The following is a 22,625-nucleotide window of genomic DNA, read 5'->3' on the forward strand; positions in this document are numbered from 1 at the left end:
CTTCTGCTTCAGTTTTCATACCTTTCCCTTGAGGTCTTTCCTCTCCTGTCTCCTGAGAGTTTCTACTGCCGGGGATTTGTTCCTTCTATATCTTGTTTCTAGCTGCCTGTACTTTGTTTGCTCTGTAAATATTCCTTTGTTGGACAGCCATGCCTTTTGTCTTTTGTTTTCTGTGAACCCTTGTTGCACTGGGCAGCTTAATGAAGTATGTAAGTTCTTTATCATATGTGCCCACTGTTTACCAATGTTACTAGTCTCTCCTAAGATTGGAGATCCATGGGCCTTCTTCCAAAGCTTGTATTTTACCTTATCCTTCTCACTCCATTTAATTCTCTTTGTCAGTGGGCATAAATTAGTTACGAGGTGCTGGCCACTGGCTATGTAGGATGGCAGACTCGCTCCTTCAAGGGCTGTTTCTATTTTGACAGAATTGTGATCACTCTCAGATCTTTGGGTCACCTCATAATTTAGGCATCTTTGCCATAAAGCCGGGCTCAGGAAAATATAGTTTAGTGTAGAGAGATTTTTAAATGTTGGAATAGATGGGCCGGGCCTCGTGGACTTAACATGTGATGATCTCAATTGGTATTCTGTGAAGAAGGTTTCTAGGACGGATCTCAAGATCTCTCTTGGGAAACTCACAACCTGTCCAAGATGTCCGGTGTTGAACTCTCCAGCAATTAAAAGTTCATGATCCGGGAACTCATATACATATTCCTTTAGTGTAGACAAGATTGACTTAAACTTTGTCTGTTTGGTTTCTCGGTTTGGATTTATGTATAAATTTATAATTGCTATCGGTATTACTTTTTTAATCAGGGCAAAACCGTATATGGTTATTGCATGGACTTCACTGGTTGATTTCTCCCAAGGGACTAATTTCACTGCTCGATCTAATTTGACGTATGTTGCGAGACCGCCCATGTGTCTTCCAAACAAGTTTTTCTTTTTTGCAGGAGTGTGGTTCCCTTCGTCCAGGTTTCCTGGAAGTAAAGGATATCCTCGTTTTTTAGGAAATCCTTAATGTTAGGGCTGGTGATAAGAGAGGCCGGTCCTGCTACGTTCCAACTGATGCCCTTGATCACTTTTTCTAAGTTAGTTTGTAAGGGTCCGAAGTTGTTAAAGATACGTTTTCTCTTTGATGTTCAAGACTGTGGGGAACCAATCCCAGGGCGCCCTAACCGAGGTACTGTAATCCAGTTGGGGCTTTCTAGTGTGCTTTAACTGTACAGAAATCTTCTTGTCTATTATAAGGGGTTTTACCACTGGAGTGCTCCTCAAAGCGCTGAATGATGTTTCAGTCAGACGTGTGGCTTGAATTTCTCTGGTCAGCACTTGCGGGTAGCACTCTTTTCTTGGTTTGCTAATTATTGTGCCCCAGTCTTCCAGGAGTCACTCATATTCAAATATTTTATCAACCATGCCCTGGTTAATCCAAAGATGTTGGTGTTGATTCTCCTGGGAAAATCCATGGATATTTGTTGAAATGTACTGTTAGAAGGTCCCCTGATGTGAGGGTCAGTAGTGATGGTATATGGTGCAATACCCTCAAGATGTTTGACCTGTTAAGTATGTCCCAGGAACCCTATGATGCATATAGGGGAGAGTATTTTTGTTGGCTGTTCACCAGTTTCCTTTCAATTTATACTGTTTGTATTTGAAGGCTCCACTCTTTCTCTAGCCTATTTGTAATGGGGTGTTCTAATTGGGTGGTGTGTACAAATATGTGCTGTCTATGCTCTCTGCTCCAAGCATCCCGTTGCTTCTGTACATGCGGAAATTACTTCATTGGACTTCCAGTCGACTCTTTTTTTCGCTTAGGCTAGATTCCCAGAGTTATTCCTCCTGTCTCCCTTCCTGTTCCATTCTGTTTGGTTGATTACTGGGACCTTGTATAGATACTTCCTGGTGTTGATGCCGAGTTGAAGGACTTCTTATGACCTTTCTATTATATGTTTCATACCATTTGGGAACATCATTGTTTACGTATAAGGGAGTCTCTGCTCCCTAAACCCATAAGATGCTCTCCTGTCGTCTAGGACCAGCTGATGGGTCGGGCTGCTTGTTGACAGCCCCTTCTGTGAAGACCTCTCCTCCCTCAACTGTGACAGTTGCTCTAGGCCCATCTCAGCTTGTGTCTTGCAGGTCAGTGGGGCTGCTTGTTCTCCTATTAAAATTGAGTTGTCCTTTACTGTCTCGTAATCTTTGCCATTAGAGAGGGTTTGGTCAGTCGCCGCTTTGTATTCTTCCGGCCCTGCATTGGAGCATTCTTCATTTTTGTGTCCTTATGAGACTTTTACTTCCCTACCCCAGCTGACTGGTTACTATACTAGTGTGTTCCTGGGCGCAGGTTTCATGTATCACGTTTGATTGCGGTCTCTGCAGTAAGACTGGATAAGTCTCAATCTGCCCAGATACCTGCTGGTGATTCCCAAAACCGCTCTGTCTATTGTTGTTTCTTTTTAGTTTTGTGACTAAGTGTTTTTTTCAGCTTCTTTTTCTGTCGTCTTGTTAGTTGTGGTTGTTGCTTGGTCCTGAGATCATGCTCGCATGGTGACTTGTGGTTTACGTCGAAGGCTTGCTCTTCTATACTGTTTGCTGGAACATTGGTAATTACAGAAGACTGCAATTCTAGGGGTTTCACTTTTTGTTGCATATTGTTTGGTTCCGTCTCCCTGCTTCCATCTTCCTCTTCTGTAAGCGCTGTTAACCCCTTTTTGGAGGGTAACTCAGAAGGCCCAGTCTCTTGCTGGTTTTCCACTGCTCTCTTACCAGTTGTTTTTCCGGCAGCTGTTTTGCAGTGCTGAATAATGCTAGTTAGTAAATCTGGCAGGGCCGCTAGTTCTATTATTTCATCATTTCGTGACCCCACAGTCACCTTATCCTCTCCAACTATGATCTCAGTTATCTAGTTTCCCACAAAGCAAGTTTAGTTTGCTGTCTAAGGTTAATAAGCTTTGGTCTAGCATGTGGGTTAATTCTAGATCTCCATTTTGTGTGACTGGCAGGTTAAGGCTTTGACTGCAGCCAAGAGGGAAGCATTAATGGTCTCTGTGGTGTAATCTGATCTAACCACATCTCCCTTTTCCTTGTGGGGGTGAATTTGGGGTGAATTTTCCTCCTGGGAACTCATGGTTCCTTTCCCGGTACTTGGTGCTCCCATGTTTGTTTCTCGCAGTGGCCAGTCATCTTGCTCTATTATGGTTGGCCATTCCAGAGAAGTTTTCAATAAACCTTGTAGTGGGGTGGAGCAAGCTCGTCCGTTGTCTGTGGGTTCACTTGCCTGAACCACCTCTGTTTGTGGTTGAGTCTGCTGGTGGATCTCAACCACTATTTCCCAGTTATTCTCACTTGGACGTTCCATCTACCTTTTTCCCGGTTCCGGATTGACGCTCCCTCTGGTAGATGCTGGTCCTGATGCCACAAGCCTGTACTCAGAACTCACTGGGTGCATATTGCTTCTTTTAGCTCCCCCGCAAAACATGTTTTTGTCATTGTCTTTATCATTGTTTTTACCATTGGAGCTATTCCAGTTCTGTTCCAAGGCAGTGTCTGCCAATTCGACCAACTCCAATTATTGAGGAGCCCATACCAAAGCTTGTCGCGCAGCTGGGAGTCCTGCTCTTGTTCCTGCTCCTGTACTTGTTCTCGTTTGTGCTCTGTTCGTGTTGGCCTTGGTACTGGGTTGCGCTCCAGTATCTGGGATGGAAGAATAGCTAGAGACTGTGGAGCAGTGTCATTCATAGGTGTAATGGGGTCTCCCTCTTCGTCTCCTTCTCCTTCCCCGCTTCTTGCTCTTGTAACTTAGTTATGGATGTAGTTTTTCTTAGAGCTGGACGCCTTCCGCTTAAGGGCAGTCTTGCAGACCATCAGAGTTTTGTTCTCATCTACTAGTTGCTGGCCTGCCAGAGCGCTTAGTTTGTTGTCATTTCCTTCGTGGTGTTTCACGGTGCTCGCAGTACACCTAGTAGAACTCAGGAACTGAAGGGGAGATGCCACTTGATCGAACTGCGTGAACTGCACTGCACTGGACGTATGCTACGGTGGGTTGAGAGCCGCCACACCCGCCCTGGTGGGTGAGGGTTGGGGGGTCCACGAGCACGCTACCCACCACTACCCATTGTTGCTTGCTGTTTTCCCTAATTTTGTGCCCTTAGCCTTTTGCCTAGGCCGCAGTCTCAACCACAGACTTGACGTTGATCGCAGGTGCTAGGTTTCTGCTGTCGCTAATAATAGTACTAATTACTGCCCTTACCTGCGCACCTTATAATGCAAGGTTGTAAATGGCAGGGGCTAGGGGATTGTGCGGAGACCCTTCCCCATGGCCCGTAGGTCTCACTGGGCTAAAGGGTCTCTTTAGGGTCGAACTTAATTACTCCTGCTTGCAATGTTTCAATATCTTTTCGGATTTTCAAAGTCTTTTCCAAAGGTCTTTTCAAGAAACAGACAGGCAAAGCAGGCAAGGCAAATCAAAGCAGACTGGCGGATGGCAGACAGGCAGGAAGGAATTTGCTGGAATAAGCAGAAATAAATGTACATGCTAGAAACTCACTGCATCTCGTCGGGACGGGTCTCTAATATCTCTGTTGCCCTCACCGTTATGATTTCCGTACCTCCATGCTTCCCCTGCACTGCTCAGCTCTGTCCAGGTCTTTCCTGTCCCCCCCCAGCCCAGCGTGCCGCGGCGCCGGGCTGTCTGACAATGATGCAGGGGTTTTAGCGGTCGGGGGTCGTGGAATGCCCTCCGCCGTTTTCCAGGAGTTTCCTGGTGCTCTGCGCGTACTTGCTACAGCCTGCTTACTTCCTGCTGCTTCCTTGCTTGCTCAGACATGTTATATGCCATTTTTCGGGTCTCTGCGTGCTTATAACTTCATGATAGAAACAAACAGATAACTTGAAAGGCAGAGACAGCTGCCTAAATAGTCATATGTGCATGTGAGCACTATTAAATGCGCGTTCAGTAGGTAATCCCAACTCTGTTGAACAAAGGGTCTATAAAAAACATTGTTCAGGCCTAGGTACTCTAGACAACTTGAATAAAATAGAGACGAATAAGTACACTATCAACAATAGATTTGTTCAACTCACAACAGGTCCACGATAAACATGCATTGGCAAAGCTAATAGCTCTCGCATATGCAAGAGCTATTGGCCTTGGCAATGTGTTTTAGCCATGTTGTACACCAGTTTGGCTTCTGTTTAGCAGGGTTTATAGTTGGTGGTATGAAGTGGAGTGTCGTGAAGTGGATTGGATATGCAGTGTCAAAAGTATAGGGTTGTTTTCGGTGCGGCTTCAAAGAAAAGCGTGCAGTATATGAAAAAAAGAGCGGAACTGCCAACCGTCTTTAAGGCAAGTGATATAAATGAGGTCAATATTCTTTCTCACTTGCAATAATTAGAACAACTAACATAATTGCAGGACTTTAATTCACAGCGTGCTTTATAGAGAGGGTGCACCCTTTTTCATGTGCCTTTAGCTCCAGCCACACTGGTATGTCACTGGTCTAAGCATGCATGCTAATGCAGCCATGCCAATTAAGTGATGTCGGGTGTCAGAATATATATCTTTACCGTCAAAATATTCCACAGTTTTCGTGTTTGAAAAGAGAATGCATGAAGATTGTAGTATGTGTGTGTGTCACTGTGGAAAAAAATCCAGCTACATATTGTAGACTCTAAATACTTTTTCGCTATGAGACAACAACTGCATATATATATATATATGTTCGATGGCATGTGTGGCTGCAGATACACATGCTTTGCACATCCCGCCATCTAGTGTTGGCTCGGAGTGTTACAAGTTGTTTTTCTTCAAAGAAGTCTTTTCGAGTCACGAGATCGAGGGACTCCTCCCCTTTCGGCTCCATTGCGCATGGCCGTCGACTCCATCTTAGATTGTTTTCTTTCCGCCATCGGGTTCGGACGTGTTCCTTTTCGCTCCGCGTTTCGGTTCGGAAAGATAGTTAGAATCTCTGAAAATTCGACGGTATTGTTTGCGTTCGGTATCGGGTTAGTTACAAAAGATCGACACCGATTTTTTAAGAGCTCCGGTGGCCCTTTGGGGTTTTTCGATCCCCCGTCGGGGCCTGGTCGGCCCAAACACGTGTCTCTTCAAGGCTAATGGAACGGACCCCATTCCGCTTCTGCCCCAAATGTCACAAGTATCCTTATACAGATCAGCACCTGGTCTGTAACTTGTGTTTGTCTCCAGAACACAAAGAAGATACTTGTGAAGCTTGTCGAGCGTTTCGGTCGAGGAAGACATTAAGAGACCGAAGAGCGAGAAGACTGCAGATGGCGTCGGCGCCGACAGGACAAAGACACTTGGAGGAGGAAGAAGAAACCTTCTCCATCGAGGAGTCGGACTCGGACGAGGTCGATCCCGAACAGACGCCTAAAACCGTGAGTAAGATGTCGACACACAAAACTCACGAGAAGACCGCAAAAGCCCAGTGGACGCCACCGCCAGCAGGCCATGGTTTAACCCGAAAAATAGGTGACCGATCATCGGCACCGAAGAAGGGCACGCATGTGTCGAAGACATCCGACTCCAGTCGAGATACCGGCACACAGCAAACTCGACCCCGAGACAGCGGGTCCGAGCAAGTTCGGCACCGAGACGCCGGCACCGAAACGAGTCGGCACCGAGAGACCGGGACGCCGAAAATAAAAAAGTGTTGTCGGAGCCGAAAAAGACAGCCGAAAAAGTTTAGATTCCGAAACATCCTGCCTCGGAACCGAAAGCAGGTTCCTACACAGAGGAACAGGGACTGTCCTCACAAATGCAAGGACATAGGCTCGGACAAGAACTAGAGTCAATGGAGCCAGACTACACTCAGAGAAGGCTCCACTTCCAAAAGGACACAGGGAAGATAAGTACTCTTCCTCCAATTAGGATGAAAAGAATACTTGCCTTTCAAGAAAAAGACAAGCAGCCACAGGCAAAGGTGGCAAGACAAATAACACCGCCACCATCTCCACCACGCTCAACGCACACATCACTGGTAGCCACTCCACCACTGATGCACCTCGCTTCAATGGTGGAACAATATAAATTTAAACCAAGGGCGGCCTTTCCAAGACCCAGTGCCTCAATATGTAATAACAGATGCCTCCATGATATGGTGGGGAGCACACCTCAATCAACACAGCATCCAGGGACAATGGGACACTCAGCAAAGACAGTTTCACATAAATCACTTAGAACTACTGGCAGTATTTCTAGCATTAAAGGCATTTCAACCCATAATAAGCCACAAACACATTCTTGTCAAAACAGACAACATGACAATGATGTATTAGCTAAACAAACAGGGAGGAACACACTCAACACAGTTGTGTCTCCTGGCACAGAGAATATGGCATTGGGCGATTCACAACCACATTCACCTAATAGCGTAGTTCATTCCAGGAATTCAGAACCAGTTAGCAGACAATCTCTCTCGGGATCACCAACAGATCCACGAATGTAAGATTCACCCCCAAATACTAAACACTTACTTCCAAAGTTGGGGAACACCACAAATAGACCTATCTGCAACAAAAGAAAATGCAAAATGCCGAAACTTCGCATCCAGGTACCCACAAGATCAGTCTCCGGGCAATGCGTTATGGATGAGTTGGTCAGGGATATTTGCATACGCTTTTCCCCCTCTCCCACTCCTTCCATATCTGGTAAACAAATTGAGTCAAAACAAACTCAAACTCATACTAATAGCACCAACTTGGGCAAGACAACCTTGGTACACAACACTACTAGACCTCTCAGTAGTAGTAACACAAACAACAGATCAGACACCCAAATCCAGCATCGCTGAATCTAGCAATTTGGCTCCTGAAGTCTTAGAATTCGGACACTTAGACCTTACACAGGAATGTATGGAAGTCATAAAACAAGCTAGGAAACCAACCACTAGACATTGCTATGCAAATAAGTGGAAAAGATTTGTTTATTATTGCCATATTAATCAAATTCAACCCTTACATGCATCTGCCAAAGACATCGTAAGCTACTTACTACATTTGCAAAAGTCAAAGCTAGCTTTTTCATCCATTAAAATACATCTTACTGCTATTTCAGCTTACCTGCAAATTACGCACTCAACTTCACTATTTAGGATACCAGTCATAAAAGCGTTTATGGAAGGCTTAAAAAGAATTATACCACCAAGAACACCACCAGTTCCTTTGTGGAACCTCAACATTGTCTTAACACGACTCATGGGTCCACCTTTTGAACCCATGCACTCATGTGAAATGCAATACTTAACATGGAAAGTTGCATTTCTAATTGCCATCACATCTCTAAGAAGAGTAAGTGAGATACAAGCATTTACCATACAAGAACCATTTATTCAAATACACAAGCATAAAGTAGTTTTACGAACAAATCCCAAATTCTTACCAAAAGTCATATCACCGTTCCACTTGAATCAAACGGTAGAACTACCAGTGTTCTTCCCAGAGCCAGATTCTGTAGCTGAAAGAGCACTACATACATTAGACATCCAAAGAGCGTTAATGTACTACATTGACAGAACAAAACAAATTCGGAAAACAAAACAATTATTTGTTGCTTTCCAAAAACCTCATGCAGGAAATCCAATTTCCAAACAAGGCATTGCTAGATGGATAGTTAAATGCATTCAAACCTGTTATCTCAAAGCAAAAAGACAACTGCCTATTACACCAAAGGCACACTCAACTAGAAAGAAAGGTGCTACTATGGCCTTTCTAGGAAACATTCCAATGGCTGAAATATGTAAGGGAGCCTCATACGTTTACCAAGCACTACTGCGTGGATGTGTTAACAGCACAACAAGCCACAGTAGGTCAAGCAGTACTACGAACTTTGTTTCAAACAACTTCAACTCCTACAGGCTGAACCACCGCTTTTGGGGAGATAACTGCTTACTAGTCTATGCAAAGCATGTGTATCTGCAGCTACACATGCCTTCGAACGGAAAATGTCACTTACCCAGTGTACATCTGTTCGTGGCATGAGACGCTGCAGATTCACATGCGCCCACCCGCCTCCCCGGGAGCCTGTAGCCGTTTCGAAGTTGATCTTGAACATTTGTAAATTTGTAAATATATCACCTTAAACTATATTATGTACATACATATTTACTCCATTGCATGGGCACTATTACTATAATACACAACTCCTACCTCACCCTCTGCGGGGAAAACAATCTAAGATGGAGTCGACGCCCATGCGCAATAGAGCCGAAAGGGGAGGAGTCCCTCGATCTTGTGACTCGAAAAGACTTCTTTGAAGAAAAACAACTTGTAACACTCCGAGCCCAACACTAGATGGCGGGATGTGCAAAGCATGTGAATCTGCAGCGTCTCATGCCACGAACAGATGTACACTGGGTAAGTGACATTTTCCATATATAGGCACAGCATAAAAAAATGCAAACACTCAAGTGGGGAGGGAGATACAGAAACATGGAAAACCGTAACAGTACCTGAAACACAGCATAATCAGGTGAGGGATACTAATTAAGGTGAATAAATCTGTGCCTGGTCCATTCTCCACTGAAGAACAGAAAGTTACGATAAGGCACATGGCCAATTAGGAGGCAGCAAAGAAGGGTGACAATCCAACGAACGGTAACCTATGACTTGGCAGCAAGCCCCTTCTTGTACACAATAAAAAAAATAAAAAAAATACTACAAAAAATAATTTCTAAACTATAAGATCAGAGAGAACGTAAAAAGCACTAAATGGAACAGAAAAAATGAAAGTGCTATAATTCATAATTATTAGAAGTTAATTGTGACTGAGGTTATAAGAAAGTGCAACATTTAGAAAATTGCAAATGTTAAAAAATAAGAAAGGAGCACCAATTCATTTAATTACAAAGTACCAAAACAAAATTGTAGACCATAAATCACTTAGTTCTGCTAGATGCTCACTGAGGCCTGACCCTAAAAAGTGCCAAGTGATGTGAAGACAATCAAATAAAAACAATTCACAACCCATAAGCATGTTAGACCAACTTCCAACCTGATCTGTGCTGGGATGTTGAGTTCCTAAGTCCTTAGACTTTATGCTAAATTGAACCCTCAGTTGGAAAATTGATAGCCTTAAACCAAATAGGACAACCTTAAATTAGCTGTGGAATGTGTTTTACTCACTTCGATTTTCTCAAAGTAGGTGCTGTGTAGCCCTGTGAGGAAAATGGAGCCTTGCAAGACCTGACAGGATACCCAGTGATGCTTTCCTTTTTTTTTTTTATGAGAGAGTTCCAGATGATTTAGTTTCAGAGTTTGGCTTTTTTTCTTCGCAATTACAGTGGTGTTTTGAGTTATTCGTACTTGTCGGTTTTTATGAAGTTATCAGCAATGAACATCTTCTAAGTTCTTATTTACTTTTTTGACACTTGCATAAAAAAAGCAAATCAATGCATAAATACCTTACGAATAAATGAAAGTCGCAATATTAAAATACCTGCTTTACACAGAGAAGGTAGTAAGGCGATTTTGCTATACATTACAATGAAAGCGGAAGCAATAGTTAAGGAAAAGAGTGTTTGAGTTTCATATTACTCTATAGGCGGTTCACTGCCAGGCCTTTCCCCCCTCAGGTGCAGGCCTTTTTTTGGCTATTTGGGGCAGTTCACGCTTAGGCCCTCATAACGTTTTGTCCGCATAAGCTACCCACGCCAAATTTGCGTCCTTTTTTTCCAACATCCTAGGGATTCTAGAGGTACCCAGAGTTTGTGGGTTCCCCTGAAGGAGACCACAAAATTTGCCAAACTACAGCCAAAATTTCTTTTTTTTTATAAACAAATGGGAAAAAGGGCTGCAGAAGATGATTTGTGTTTTTTTTTTCCCCTGAAAATGGCATCAACAAAGGGTTTGCAGTGCTAAAATCGCCAGCTTTCAGGATCAGGCAGACTTGAATCAGAAAACCAATTTTTTCGACACAGTTTGGGCATTTTACTGGGACATACCCCATTTTTACTACTTTTTTGTGCTTTTAGCCTCCTTCCAGTTAGTGACAGAAATAGGTGTAAAATCAGTGCTGAATCCCGGACAGCTAAACATTTCTGAAAAGTAGACAAAATTCTGAATTCAGCAAGGGTTCATTTGTGTAGATCCTACAAGGTTTTTCTACAGAAAATAACAGCTGAAATAAAACAATTTTAAAATTGAGGTGAAAAATACAGCCATTTTTCTTCACGTTTTACTCTGTAACTTTTTGCTGCGATGTCAGATTTTGAAAGCAATATACCATTAGTCTGCTGGACTCTTCTGGCTTTGGGGATATATAGGGCTTTTAGGTTCATCAAGAACCCTAGGTAGCCAGAGCCAATAAATGAGCAGCACCTTGCAATGGGTTTTCATCTATCCCGGGTATACAGCAATTCATATAAAGAGTGAAAAATAGGTCTCAAGAAAATCTTTGTATTTCCAAAATCAGCACAAGATAAGGTGTTGAGAAGCAGTGGTTATTTGCACATCTCTGAATTCTGGGGTTCCCATACTAGCATGTGAATTACAGGACATTTCTCAAATAGACATCTTTTTAACACACTGACTTAGATTTGGAAGGAAAAAGTTTAGAGAAAAACAAGGGGCAATAACACTTGTTCTGCTCTTCTGTATTCCCCCAAGTCTCCCGATAGAAATGGTACCTCACTTGTGTGGGTAGGCCTAATCCCCACGACAGGAAATGCAACATGGACACATCACATTTTCCCACAGAAACTGATGTTTTTTGGAAAGTGCCTAGCTGTGGAATTTGGCCTTTAGCTCAGCCGACACCTAGGAAAACCTACCATACCTGCACATTTTTGAAAACTAGACACCTAGGGGAATCCAAGATGGGGTGACTTGTGGGTCTCTCACCAGGTTCTGTTACCCAGAATCCTTTGCAAACCTCAAAATGTGGCCAAACAAACACTTTTTTCCTAACATTTCGATGACAGGACAGGATGACAGGATTTCCCCACCACCACCCAGTGTGTGGATGGGGGGTAATTGCCCCATCTGCCCACTGGTGGGCAGGACAACTTTGGCCCCAATTATATGGCCATACGCACCCACCCTGAAAAAAATAATCATTTCTGGTGGGCTTTCTACCGTCCTTGGGGCAGAAGGGCCTTCCAAAAATAGGATGGTGTGCCCCCATGAGGAGCGACCCTTGCCCAAGGGGCTGCCCCCCAAACAAAACAAACACATAAATCTCTAGTGCCTAAGTGGTTTCTGCCTCCCTCCCCCACTGGGGGCAGATCGGCCTAATAGAAATAGGCCGATCTGCCCTAAGGGGAGCAGAAATGGCCTAAAATAAGTTTCCCCCCCCCCCCCCAGGGGAACAACCCTTGCCTAAGGGGGTCGCTCCTCACATATATAAAAAAAAAAGTTATCCATATTGTCTAGCAGTTTCTGATATATAAATAAATAAAAATTCCCTGGTGTCTAGTAGCATTATGCGATTGGGCAGCAGAAATGCTTCGAGAGACATCAAAGGAAAGGAAAGGCCTTTCCTTTCCTTTTGTGCCTTTCTTTGCCCCTCCACGTGATTGGACGAGAAATGCCAGCCACAGCATTAAAGTAGATTAAGGCATATGCTATAGGGATAAGTACATTTTAAATTCTTCCCTCAGATTTTCACCAAGGTTGGTACATTTTTAAAACTTCTCTAAAATTTTGCTCGAGAAGTTTTTGTGAGTACCTTTTAACTAGGAAATTCCACCATCCTGGTTCTCTGTTTTTTTTTTTTTTTTTTTTTTTTTTGTGGATTTATTTTTTGAGTTGTGCAATACATATATTTGCAGATTTTTTTTTTCTGGCCGTTTTTGCTTCACGGCTGTTGTGAAGCTGAGAAAGTTTTCAGGATGTTTGTGGTGATAAAGTCAGCTCCAGAGTGCCAACAGGCTCATGTAGATATTTAAACACCGTCACAATGGAGTCTATAATCTTGTTTTTGGCAGCATAAACTCTTCTTTCACTGTGTTACAGTATGGGTATAATGGGGTTACCGTATGGATATAAAAAAAAAAACATAGCATACATACCCTGATTGTGCACTACAGATTGGAGAATTATATTTGCACTATAGGGGTATGGGATTGCTGATTCAAAGGTGTCAAACTTGAAATAGGGCACAGTTTGTGCACTCATCAATTTGCACATCCAGTGCCAAGGAAAATTAGTAGGCGCACAGTGTGCACATTTTATTTTGTGACCCACCTTGGATGAGGGCCTGCATCTCACCAAGCCCAGTCTTTTTCTTTTCTAAATCTCTTCATTGATTTTCATACAACCAGGTGGAAGCGGCCACCAGTCCACAACAATTAACTTGAGACATAATACATACAATACAAAAACATCTGTTGACTGAGGCACTGGCTCAGTCCCTACAGAAACTATATATATGAACAGACACCATATAGGCCCCCACCATGGTATTCTGGGTTACTCCATAATGTCCTCCTTTCTTGGACCTAGATGGGTCCCCCACCCAAGACCCTCCCTCAGATAATATCTTCCTTGGCATGCTGCCATGGTCGAAACACTATATAATATTTCCTGGGGCAGCCCACATCAATCTACATTGTATTCCCAGATCCTCCTAGTTGGGAGCTCTTCGTGCCTCCACAGCCAAACTATATTCTGTTTCACCACCAATAATACAGTGTTACAGGAGAGCAGGGAATATCGGTTTAGGGATTGCTCCCCCCATATCCCTAGGGCAGTCATCTGGCGGTGGGGGTTCACCTCCAGTATGCAGCCCAGAACTGTGGAAATCCTCCTTCCGACTCCCTGCCAGTACCTCTGAGTTTGGAGCATCCCCTTAAGGTATGTAACAGTGGGTCTTGCAGCCTGCACACCCTCAAACACAGATCTGTGTCAGCGATCCCCATTTGCTGCAACCTAGTTCTAGTTAAGTAGGCCCTATGGGTGGGTGGGTGGGTGTGTGTGTGTGTGTCTGTGTGTCTGCCTGCCTGCCTGCCACCCCGAACCCAAGTCATCTACCTCCAGTCTACCCAAGTCTCCCTCCCATTGTTTTTGGAGACAATCCAGTATGGGGAAAAGGGGCTATTGTTTAGCTGTGTTGAATAAACTTTGGACACTGCTGATTGGTAAGGTAAACCAAAATACTCTGTATTCTAGGGGTGATTCCTCCGGAGCCTCCATAGGAGCCCTGAAATGTGCCTGAAGAACATGACGTAGATGTTGATAGCGTAGATATTGGCCCCAGGACAGTTCATATTAGTACTGCAACTCCAGGAACTGCACCATCTCCTGAACCCCCATACATCTGCCACCTTGGATATTCCAAACATGGCCCTCATCAGCCCGCAATCACTTCAGCAGGTCGGAGGCCCATAGTGGGGTTTTGAACATTATCCTACTTCTCCATCCTAGGGCTCTGGTTGCCTTGAGCCAGATCCTGACCACCACCACCCTGGGTGTTGTCAGCCGAGACACCCTCTTTCCATCATGCAACCATCAAGCATAGCCCTCCAGATCCATGGCACACCTGTCGCCCATTACTGAGGTTTCCTGCTGCAAGGTGGTGGCCCAGTCATTGACTATGTGCAGTTGGGCAGCCCATTAATACAAATGGAGGTAGAGGAGGGCTATGCCACCGTCCACCGGTTTCCTAGTGAGGGACGTCCATGCTATCTTGGTGTTGCACCATCCCACATTTACGCATTATGTAACGTTTGCCACCTCCAGAAAGAATTCCTCAGGGACCTTACACATAGTATTTTGCAGAACGGAAAGATATTTGGGGAGATACATCATTTTATAAACGGCCCCTCTGTCCGTCAAGGAGTCGAGCAGCTTTATTCCACCTCCATTTAACACACTTTCCAAGAATTTTCCCAGGTTACTACCAGGAACAAGTCCCAATCTCTCATAGCAAATATTCTCAAATACTTCAACGCCCTGGTTTGCCTTTGCATAGGTTGCTGCCAGGTTTTGTCTCTCATCCCCTTGGAGAGTGGAAACCCAACAGACTTGTGCCATTTCATCCTCAGCCCTGAGATGGAGCCAAACACCTCTAGAATCTCCAGCACTCTGGGTACCAAGTTGTCTGGCTCTGGCAAGTACAGCAGGGTGTCATCCACATAAAGGTATATGACATCTTCCCAACCTGAATCCCATCCCGGGCTACACAACCAGCATGCCAAAGTACTATAACCAGAGCAAACCGCAGAGGGGAGAGCAGGTATCCCTGTCCAGTGCCCCCATCCAGGAGAAACTCCCCAGAGAAGCCCCATTCACTTTAACCCAAGCTACTGGGTCTTTCTACAGTAAGCCCACCCAGGACGAAACATTCCACCAATCCCCATTCTCCGCAGTATAGTCATGATATAGGACCACTCAAGGGAGTCAAGCGCCTTTTCGGCATCCATAGAAAGTGGAGCACTGACTCAGCAAGTCAGTCGCAAATTGCCATTTAATCCGCTCAGCAAATCCATATCAAGGGAGTCACTCAAGTCCCCCAGCAAGCTGGTCACCATTATTTGCTTATAAACTTCTTAAGATCACTTGGCTGTGTCCCCTCATCCCCCTCCCTAGCCTGGTCAATTGCCTCCAGATTGGCAGCATAGGCCTGTGCTGTGGCCCTCTGGGCCATCGCCCTTGCGCATCTTTCGCCCTTGACTACTGCCAAACATCTTTGGTCTGCTTCCTTTTTTGACAGCCATGCTAGTAGCTTGCATGATTTATCACCACCGTCATACTGTCTGCCTTGTTTTGCCGTATACATCAATAGCCCTCGCCTCTTAGTGCAGCAGGTAGCACAGCTCCTAAACACCCCCCTCCTTCAGTCCTGCCTGCAAGGCCTGGAGTGGGGATTAGACACATAATAGGCCTCTCACTAAGCCAGCTGCCTTTCTAGATCAGCAATCTCTTTGGCTCTTTCCTTAAATTTGCCGGAGATATGGGCTATGAGGTGGCTCTGTAGAATCATTTTGTATGCCTCCCATACAGTGACCTCCGAGTCCACAGTCCCTCCCTTTTTCTTAAAGTACTGAGTCCTGGTCAGCTTCCTAGTATCCCAAGCGGTCAGGTCCCAGGGATCCAACTTCCACTTCCCTGTTGATTCCCCGAATATATGTTTGTTGTAGTGTTGTTAATGATGAATGGTCAGATATGCTTCTAGCTAGGATAGCTGTGTGGCCGAAACAACCCAACTAGTGTCATAGCGTCAGGAAGTAGTCCAGCCTGGGCATGGACTTGTTAGAGCTCTATGTGTATTGTTGGATCCCTGGGTGTTGCTCTCGCCACAGATCCACCAAACCCATGGTGTTCAGGAAGAACACCAAACGCTCATCCGGCCTTGGTTGTTGGCAAGACTGCGTCATTCTATCTAGGTCACCCTTGTGGGTTAGGTTGAAGTCACCCACTATCAACATTATAGACTCTGGCACTGTCATAGCCACACTCCCAGACTGTCCAGTTCACTCGCCTGCAAATCAGGAGGGAAGTAACAGGTGGCGATTGTCAGGTTCGTCCCATTCTCCTGACCACTTACTGCAGCCTGGCAGCGCATGCTATCCACCAGTGTATGGATCACCTGCAAGGGGATCGACTAGCAAATCAGTATGCCCACCCCTCTGCAGCTGGGCGAAAAGCTTGTATGTACTCACAGGCAATATTTGCCATGGTTCAGTACTCTACAGATATTCAATGCAAGATGCGTCCCCTGAAGAAGAATGATATCTGGATTCTGTCTCGCTAGATATTTCCACATACCCCCCCCCCCCTCATCTTACTACCATGGCCATTGATGTACCAGGACAAAATCTTAAGGGGTGAGGCCTGGGGTTGTCAGATGGTGTGTGGCCATTGTCTGTTCTGAGACATCTATCTCCATGGTACTGTTGTGTGCCTCTAACAGTCAGTCCCCTGATCCCTCCCCTTCCCCCACCTTACCTCCTCACACTGCGGATTTAAAACTCCCCCACCCCCAATGTCCGAGATGTCTTTAGCCACCCCACAAACAGCAACAACATTACACTCTAATTTGCAAGTCTCTTCTGATGATGCAAAAGGGGTACTGCCCAGCCTGGGGCATCTCGTAGTGGCGAGCCATCAACTGTTCCCATATTGGCAGCTCAGAGTACCCCTCCTGGCCCGCACAGTCAGCATTGGACCACATAATATGTCAGCAGTCACTGGGGTGTCCCATAAGCCTGCTGCTTTCTTCTGAGCCTATTTCCGAAACCCCTGAGTCACTGGAATTCTTGTCTGATTCTTTTTCCAGAGGCTTCCACATCTCACCTGCCCCCCAGAAGGGGGCTGTTAAATGTCTGCCATCACTTTGGCTATCGGTTTTCTGCTTGAGACCTCATCGGATCCGCCACCGGGCCTCCTCGCCTTTTTCTTTACGATTTCTGTTGCTGCCATTCTCTCTCATGAGGCTGCTTGCCTGGGTCCAGGAGAGGATATCCCTTCGATTCCAACCAGTCCCAAGCAGCCACAGCACCACATCAGGTCCTCCAGTGTCCCACAGAAGTAGCAATACTGCAGCCAATATCCTGGAGCTGTTACGGCAGGGCTGCCATACACAAGGGGCACACAGGTTTTCCCACCAACGTCAGCCAACTCCGGCCACGAGATGATCCTCCTCCAGACAGCTACCCAAACCTCCCTGCAGACACGAGCACAATTTGCCTAAGTCTGGGCCCCCTGGGCCCAACCTTCTTCTATGATGTTGGGACACCCCTGCGAGTCGCCATGCTGGTCACCCACTCGACCCACTGTGTCAGATGTCACACTGACACCTTCGGGATCCGGCCATCCACCTTACCTCCAGGGCCATTGGGGGTTGATCCACACTTCACCACGTCAACTTCTTGGCCTCCTGTGCGCTGGGTCTATAGGGACCTTATCTACCACCACCTAGGGGTCAGGCTCCATGGCTTGTCTGCCACTGCACTCTTACTTTCCAGGAACGGGCAGCTCCCCTTCGGGGCCACCAGCACAACTTCAGGCCCCGCATGGGTCCAGGTCGCCGCAGCAAGCGACTCACCGCTGTCTCCACAGTTTCCAGGTAGGGGTCTCCCTCCATTCGGGGAGTCCACCAACACTCCCTACAGACCACGCCCAGGTCTGAGTGTGAATTGCCAGGCCTGCCACAGCCAGTCACTGTGGTTCCTGCCGCATACTCCCCCATATTAAAGAAGCCCCCGACCCCCTTTGAGAATTCACTGATGCTCCTCGTGGACCCACCCATGGTCCAGATCCAGGTCCTCAAGTGTTCTGCGGCTTATCTCGACGGCCACCACTGCTGCTTCTCCCCTCCACTGGAAGGGACTGTTTCCCCCTCAGGGGTCCAACGACTCTCCCCACATTCCTCTCAGGCCCAACTCGGTCTGGATTGAGGCTGCCCATGTCGCCACCCTACTCTGGAGCCATGGCCGTCATCTTGCTCCAAACACTGCCCTACTGGCAAAAATTGGACAACTGGCCCCCTTACCCACATCCTGGCCCTCTCTGTGGCCCGTGGCCATCTTCCCTGTGGCTCAGGCCAGACCCCACCTAGCCCAGTCTTAGCCCCAAAAAATAAACAATGTACAGTAAATGGGTATACTGCAATATTAGAAAATATCCAGACAGAAACTATAGACCAACATATGATGCAATTACCAGTGTTTGTTACCTATCTCTGTTAATTAGGAAGATATTTACTTAAGTTTGTGTTTATTATACATTTATTCATCACCAGTCAAGTTACTATCTCATCCAGTAAATGCTTAACGCTATGAAAGCAAAGGACTTATTATCCCAAACTCATTGCCTAAGTCTAAAGTGGAATACTTGTAGGATTATATATTAGATTACCACCAGAAATTGTTTTGCACTTTAGTGTTGGCTCTATATCTTTCAAAACTGATAACTTCCAATCAGTCCCACAATGTAGTGTGAAAATAACCTTTGCTTGTAAGCAAGGATCCTGCCATATACAAGACCAGTTATTATTATTTTGTTATGCTGTCTTTGACGAAACTCATTCTATGTTGTCTCAGAGATGGATTCCTTCCTCCAAAGTAAATTACTAGAAAAATAATCCTCCATAAGAGGTGTTTTGAGGTGATATGCACCGTTTGATACTGCCAAATTTGCTAAGGCATTCAGTGATTTCTTGGAGGCCCACTTTAGTTAGAGACATTGTTTGCATAGAAAAATGTATGAATGCCTGTGGTGTCTAATGAGAGTGTAAATGATGAAATCTTTTCCCATGACTCACGATATAAGCCTGGCCTTTAAATGCAGTTTTATAGTAAATATGAGTGCACACTATATCAACACCCAATTTAATGAAAATATTTACTAGGCCATAGCTGTTGAAAAAATGTCTGTGGGAGGAGCTAATATTAACGCTTTATCCCCCCCCACCCCCTATGATATTTATTTGAAGAAAAAACTTTCATTCTGCTAGATTCTATAGCCTAGAAAAATACTGGAGTGGTATACTGTCATTGAGTAGTTATTAGGACAACATAGTCTATGGAGCTCACATTGCACGTTTGAACACTCAAGGGTGTACAAGGATTTATTTTACTAAAGTAAAAATTGTATGAATAGTGAATTATGTCCACTATCTGCCTCATTGCCCTAATACATGTATGTGACTTCAGTTTCCTTGAAATTCGAAACACATCTCTTCCAGCGTGTCCTCTCTATGGAGGAGCCTCTGTTCAGTGGTCCTCTTTGTCTATAACTCCCTCTGTGATATAGCCACTTTGATGCATACGCAATGACGCATACTCTATGGGGAACAAGAAACTAGATAACATAATGCCACATTACTTTTTATTAATGGTTTTGTCGGATGATCACTGCTGAACCCACATAGTAAAGATCCTTGTGTGCTGTTGCTTCGTATGAAAAACGTTATTCTCTCTCTCTCCCCACCTCTATTTCTCCTCTTTTCATAGCGGACATTTCTCTTCTCCTTGTGATTTTTTTCTCTGTTCCATACATTAATTTTCTTCTTTCTTATGTATCTTCCCTCTGTGTTTATTCATCATGGGGTTTCCTCCCTCTCTTACAGGCCTTTGCAGCCAACCTCAATGAAGAAAAGATGCTGGAACATTATATCCGCAGCTTCACCATAGGGTCCATCGATGAACACAAGCAAGGTTCACGCTTCTGGGTTAAGGACAAAGGTCCCATCGTTGAAAGGTTGGCTACCATATTAAGAGGCCAATGCACAAGTGATGAATTAGGAGCTCACATATTTCCTTTTGAACCACACTTCTTTTTCCATAAGCACTGAACAGCATGGGTAAAACCTTTTTTTAAGCGTTTTTTTAAATTTATTTTTATTGAGGGCATGCCAGGTTAACTGTGGTTACTTTAAATCCACACCTATCTCCAAATTAAGACATGTGTCTTTCTGAGCTTTGCATCCTTTTAATAGTTGCTGAATTTCAGGATACCTTTTCAGAGATGTAATTGTCAGTGAGACAGAAACACCACGTCTGTTTTTCTGGAATTTTCTTTGGCTCTAACACCCAACACAAGCACCTACAGAATAGCTTCAGATTATATTCTTAATCACTTCCTTCTTATACAGCTCTAGAGAAGTTTAAGATTCCTAGTGTAGGACAGGCTTTTATGAAATTAATTGAATAATTCCACTTCAGACTTTTCCAAAGTAACTCTGATTGGAAAATGATGGTGCATTAGATTTGTTGTCAGTCACTGGGTCAGTTCTGACAGCAGCAAACTGTTTACTGAGATTACAACTGACAGTGTCCAAGAAGGAAGATTACTGCTTCCTTTTAAGAGTTTACGTTCCTTATTATTCACCAGATTTAGCAGCACCACACTGGCCTAGCTATTTAGTTTTTATTTAATGATCGGAAAGACAGTTATAGGCACTTGCCCAATTTCTTCTTGTATCTTCTGCATTCCCACATACACTATGAAGACCCAGTGAACCTCCATATCATCCTGCACTTTTCTCATGAGCAGTTATGATCTTGCCTCCTCGTTCTACTTGTGTGCTCCTCTTTTTTTAATGTCTGCTTACCCTAATCACCAATATACCAACAGTTCATAGTATTTGTAAGTCTTGATATTTCTAGATTTCTAGAAGTTGTAAGAAAAAAATATTTGTCCTTTAGTGATGGTCCAACAATTGTCTGTCATCTTGTGGATGTTATTTTTAATGTTGTTTTTGCTGCGTTTTGAAAACATCTAAACAGATACATTGTGAGCAGTTTTTCTACGATTGGTTCATTTGCTGCCATGCCTCTACACAGCTGAAGCCCATATCAGGTCTCTTGCCAGTTCTCTGAGCATTTATCTGCTTAAGCACAATTGGTCAAACAGCCTGGGGATAAGGGATGGTATCTTTACATAGGGTATAAATAGGCCTGGCTTTGCAAACATTTGCAAAATACATAAACATATAGCTAAAAACAATCTAAGATAAAACCTAGAAATGAAACGAAAGTCATGGTCTGTTCATTTTCCTCTTGCTTTATTTACAGTCTTGTCACCTTGTGTCTGTTGAAGTTACTTTTCTCCAGTTAACTAATCGGCAACTTTTATAGCAATGCTTGTCTTCCTAATTTACAAGTACTGGTTGTCCTAATTTGAACAAAAGTTTGTTAGTATTTTGGTATTGGAAATCTTATTAAAGGACAAAACCACTGGTGTAACTGACATCTTATGCCACCCTAGACAACTACTCAGTAATGTCCTTATTTCTGAATTACCTTTGCCATCAGGGGCAGGTAGATGAGCAAGTTCACTAATAAGTTGGAACTTGTTTAACGTACCATTTTTCTTGGCATTTCCTTTGAAGCACAATGTTAATAACTTGTTCCTTCACCCTTTTCACAGATGTGACAGGTATGTAGCAAATCCAAAAATCAGGGGTGATTGCACGGTAAACCTTTCTTCTCATGTGACTTGATCTTATGGGAGTGTAATGCATGTTAATTTTGACTGGATCGTTCAGAGAAGGAAACCGTGACTTGTTGATTGATGTTGTGTCACTGTATCACAATTGGTGTCAAACAGTTGTCTTGTAATACCTACACATTTCTCTGTTCTGCATATCGTATGACTTTTAACTATTTCTCTCTCCACTTTCCAGCTATATTGGTTTCATAGAGAGCTATCGGGATCCCTTTGGATCTAGAGGGGAGTTTGAAGGTAGGTGTGATAGGCAGATCAGTTTCTAGTTTTTGATCTTTTCTTGAACTTTGCTTCGGGTGTGTGCATTTGATGTACTGTTTAAATAACAAGGGCATTGGTATGCAGTGTGTATATAAAATATAAATTTGGGGGCACCTCATTACCACAGCCTAAACTGTGCTCTGTATGCATGATGGTAAGACAGAACCTTACCTTATCTCTTCCTTGGTTGAAAAGCTGTAAATTTCGTCTTCGTTGTATCCGTGAGTTACATGGGTTTCAGCACCACGTCTTCACAGTCACCTTTTTGATGATTACCGGGTGCCTTCTTGTAACTCCTATGGCTGTTATTGCCTAGTCTCAGTCGCAAGGTGCCCTCTGTTCTAATAGACTGAAAACTGCATTTAAAGCTTTGCGTTTAGGACAATGCACTTTTGAAATGCTTTGGTGTAAAGTACAGTACACCCATGCGAGGATGAACAACAAATTCCTAT

The 22,625-nt window shown here is 44.3% G+C and overlaps 1 protein-coding gene across 2 annotated transcripts in view; it reads left to right on the forward strand.

The window, feature by feature from the left end:
• Positions 1-22,625, forward strand: part of DPP3 (dipeptidyl peptidase 3) — a 402,067-nt gene that overhangs the window by 213,008 nt on the left and 166,434 nt on the right. For both annotated transcript variants that reach the window (XM_069207968.1, XM_069207967.1), the window contains exons 8-9: positions 20,033-20,163; positions 22,091-22,149. In XM_069207968.1, the coding sequence (XP_069064069.1) occupies positions 20,033-20,163; positions 22,091-22,149 (190 nt within the window). The remainder of the gene's footprint in view (positions 1-20,032; positions 20,164-22,090; positions 22,150-22,625) is intronic.

The sequence above is a fragment of the Pleurodeles waltl genome, chromosome 9, assembly GCF_031143425.1.
Source record: "Pleurodeles waltl isolate 20211129_DDA chromosome 9, aPleWal1.hap1.20221129, whole genome shotgun sequence".
NCBI classification, from domain to species: Eukaryota; Metazoa; Chordata; class Amphibia; order Caudata; family Salamandridae; genus Pleurodeles; species Pleurodeles waltl.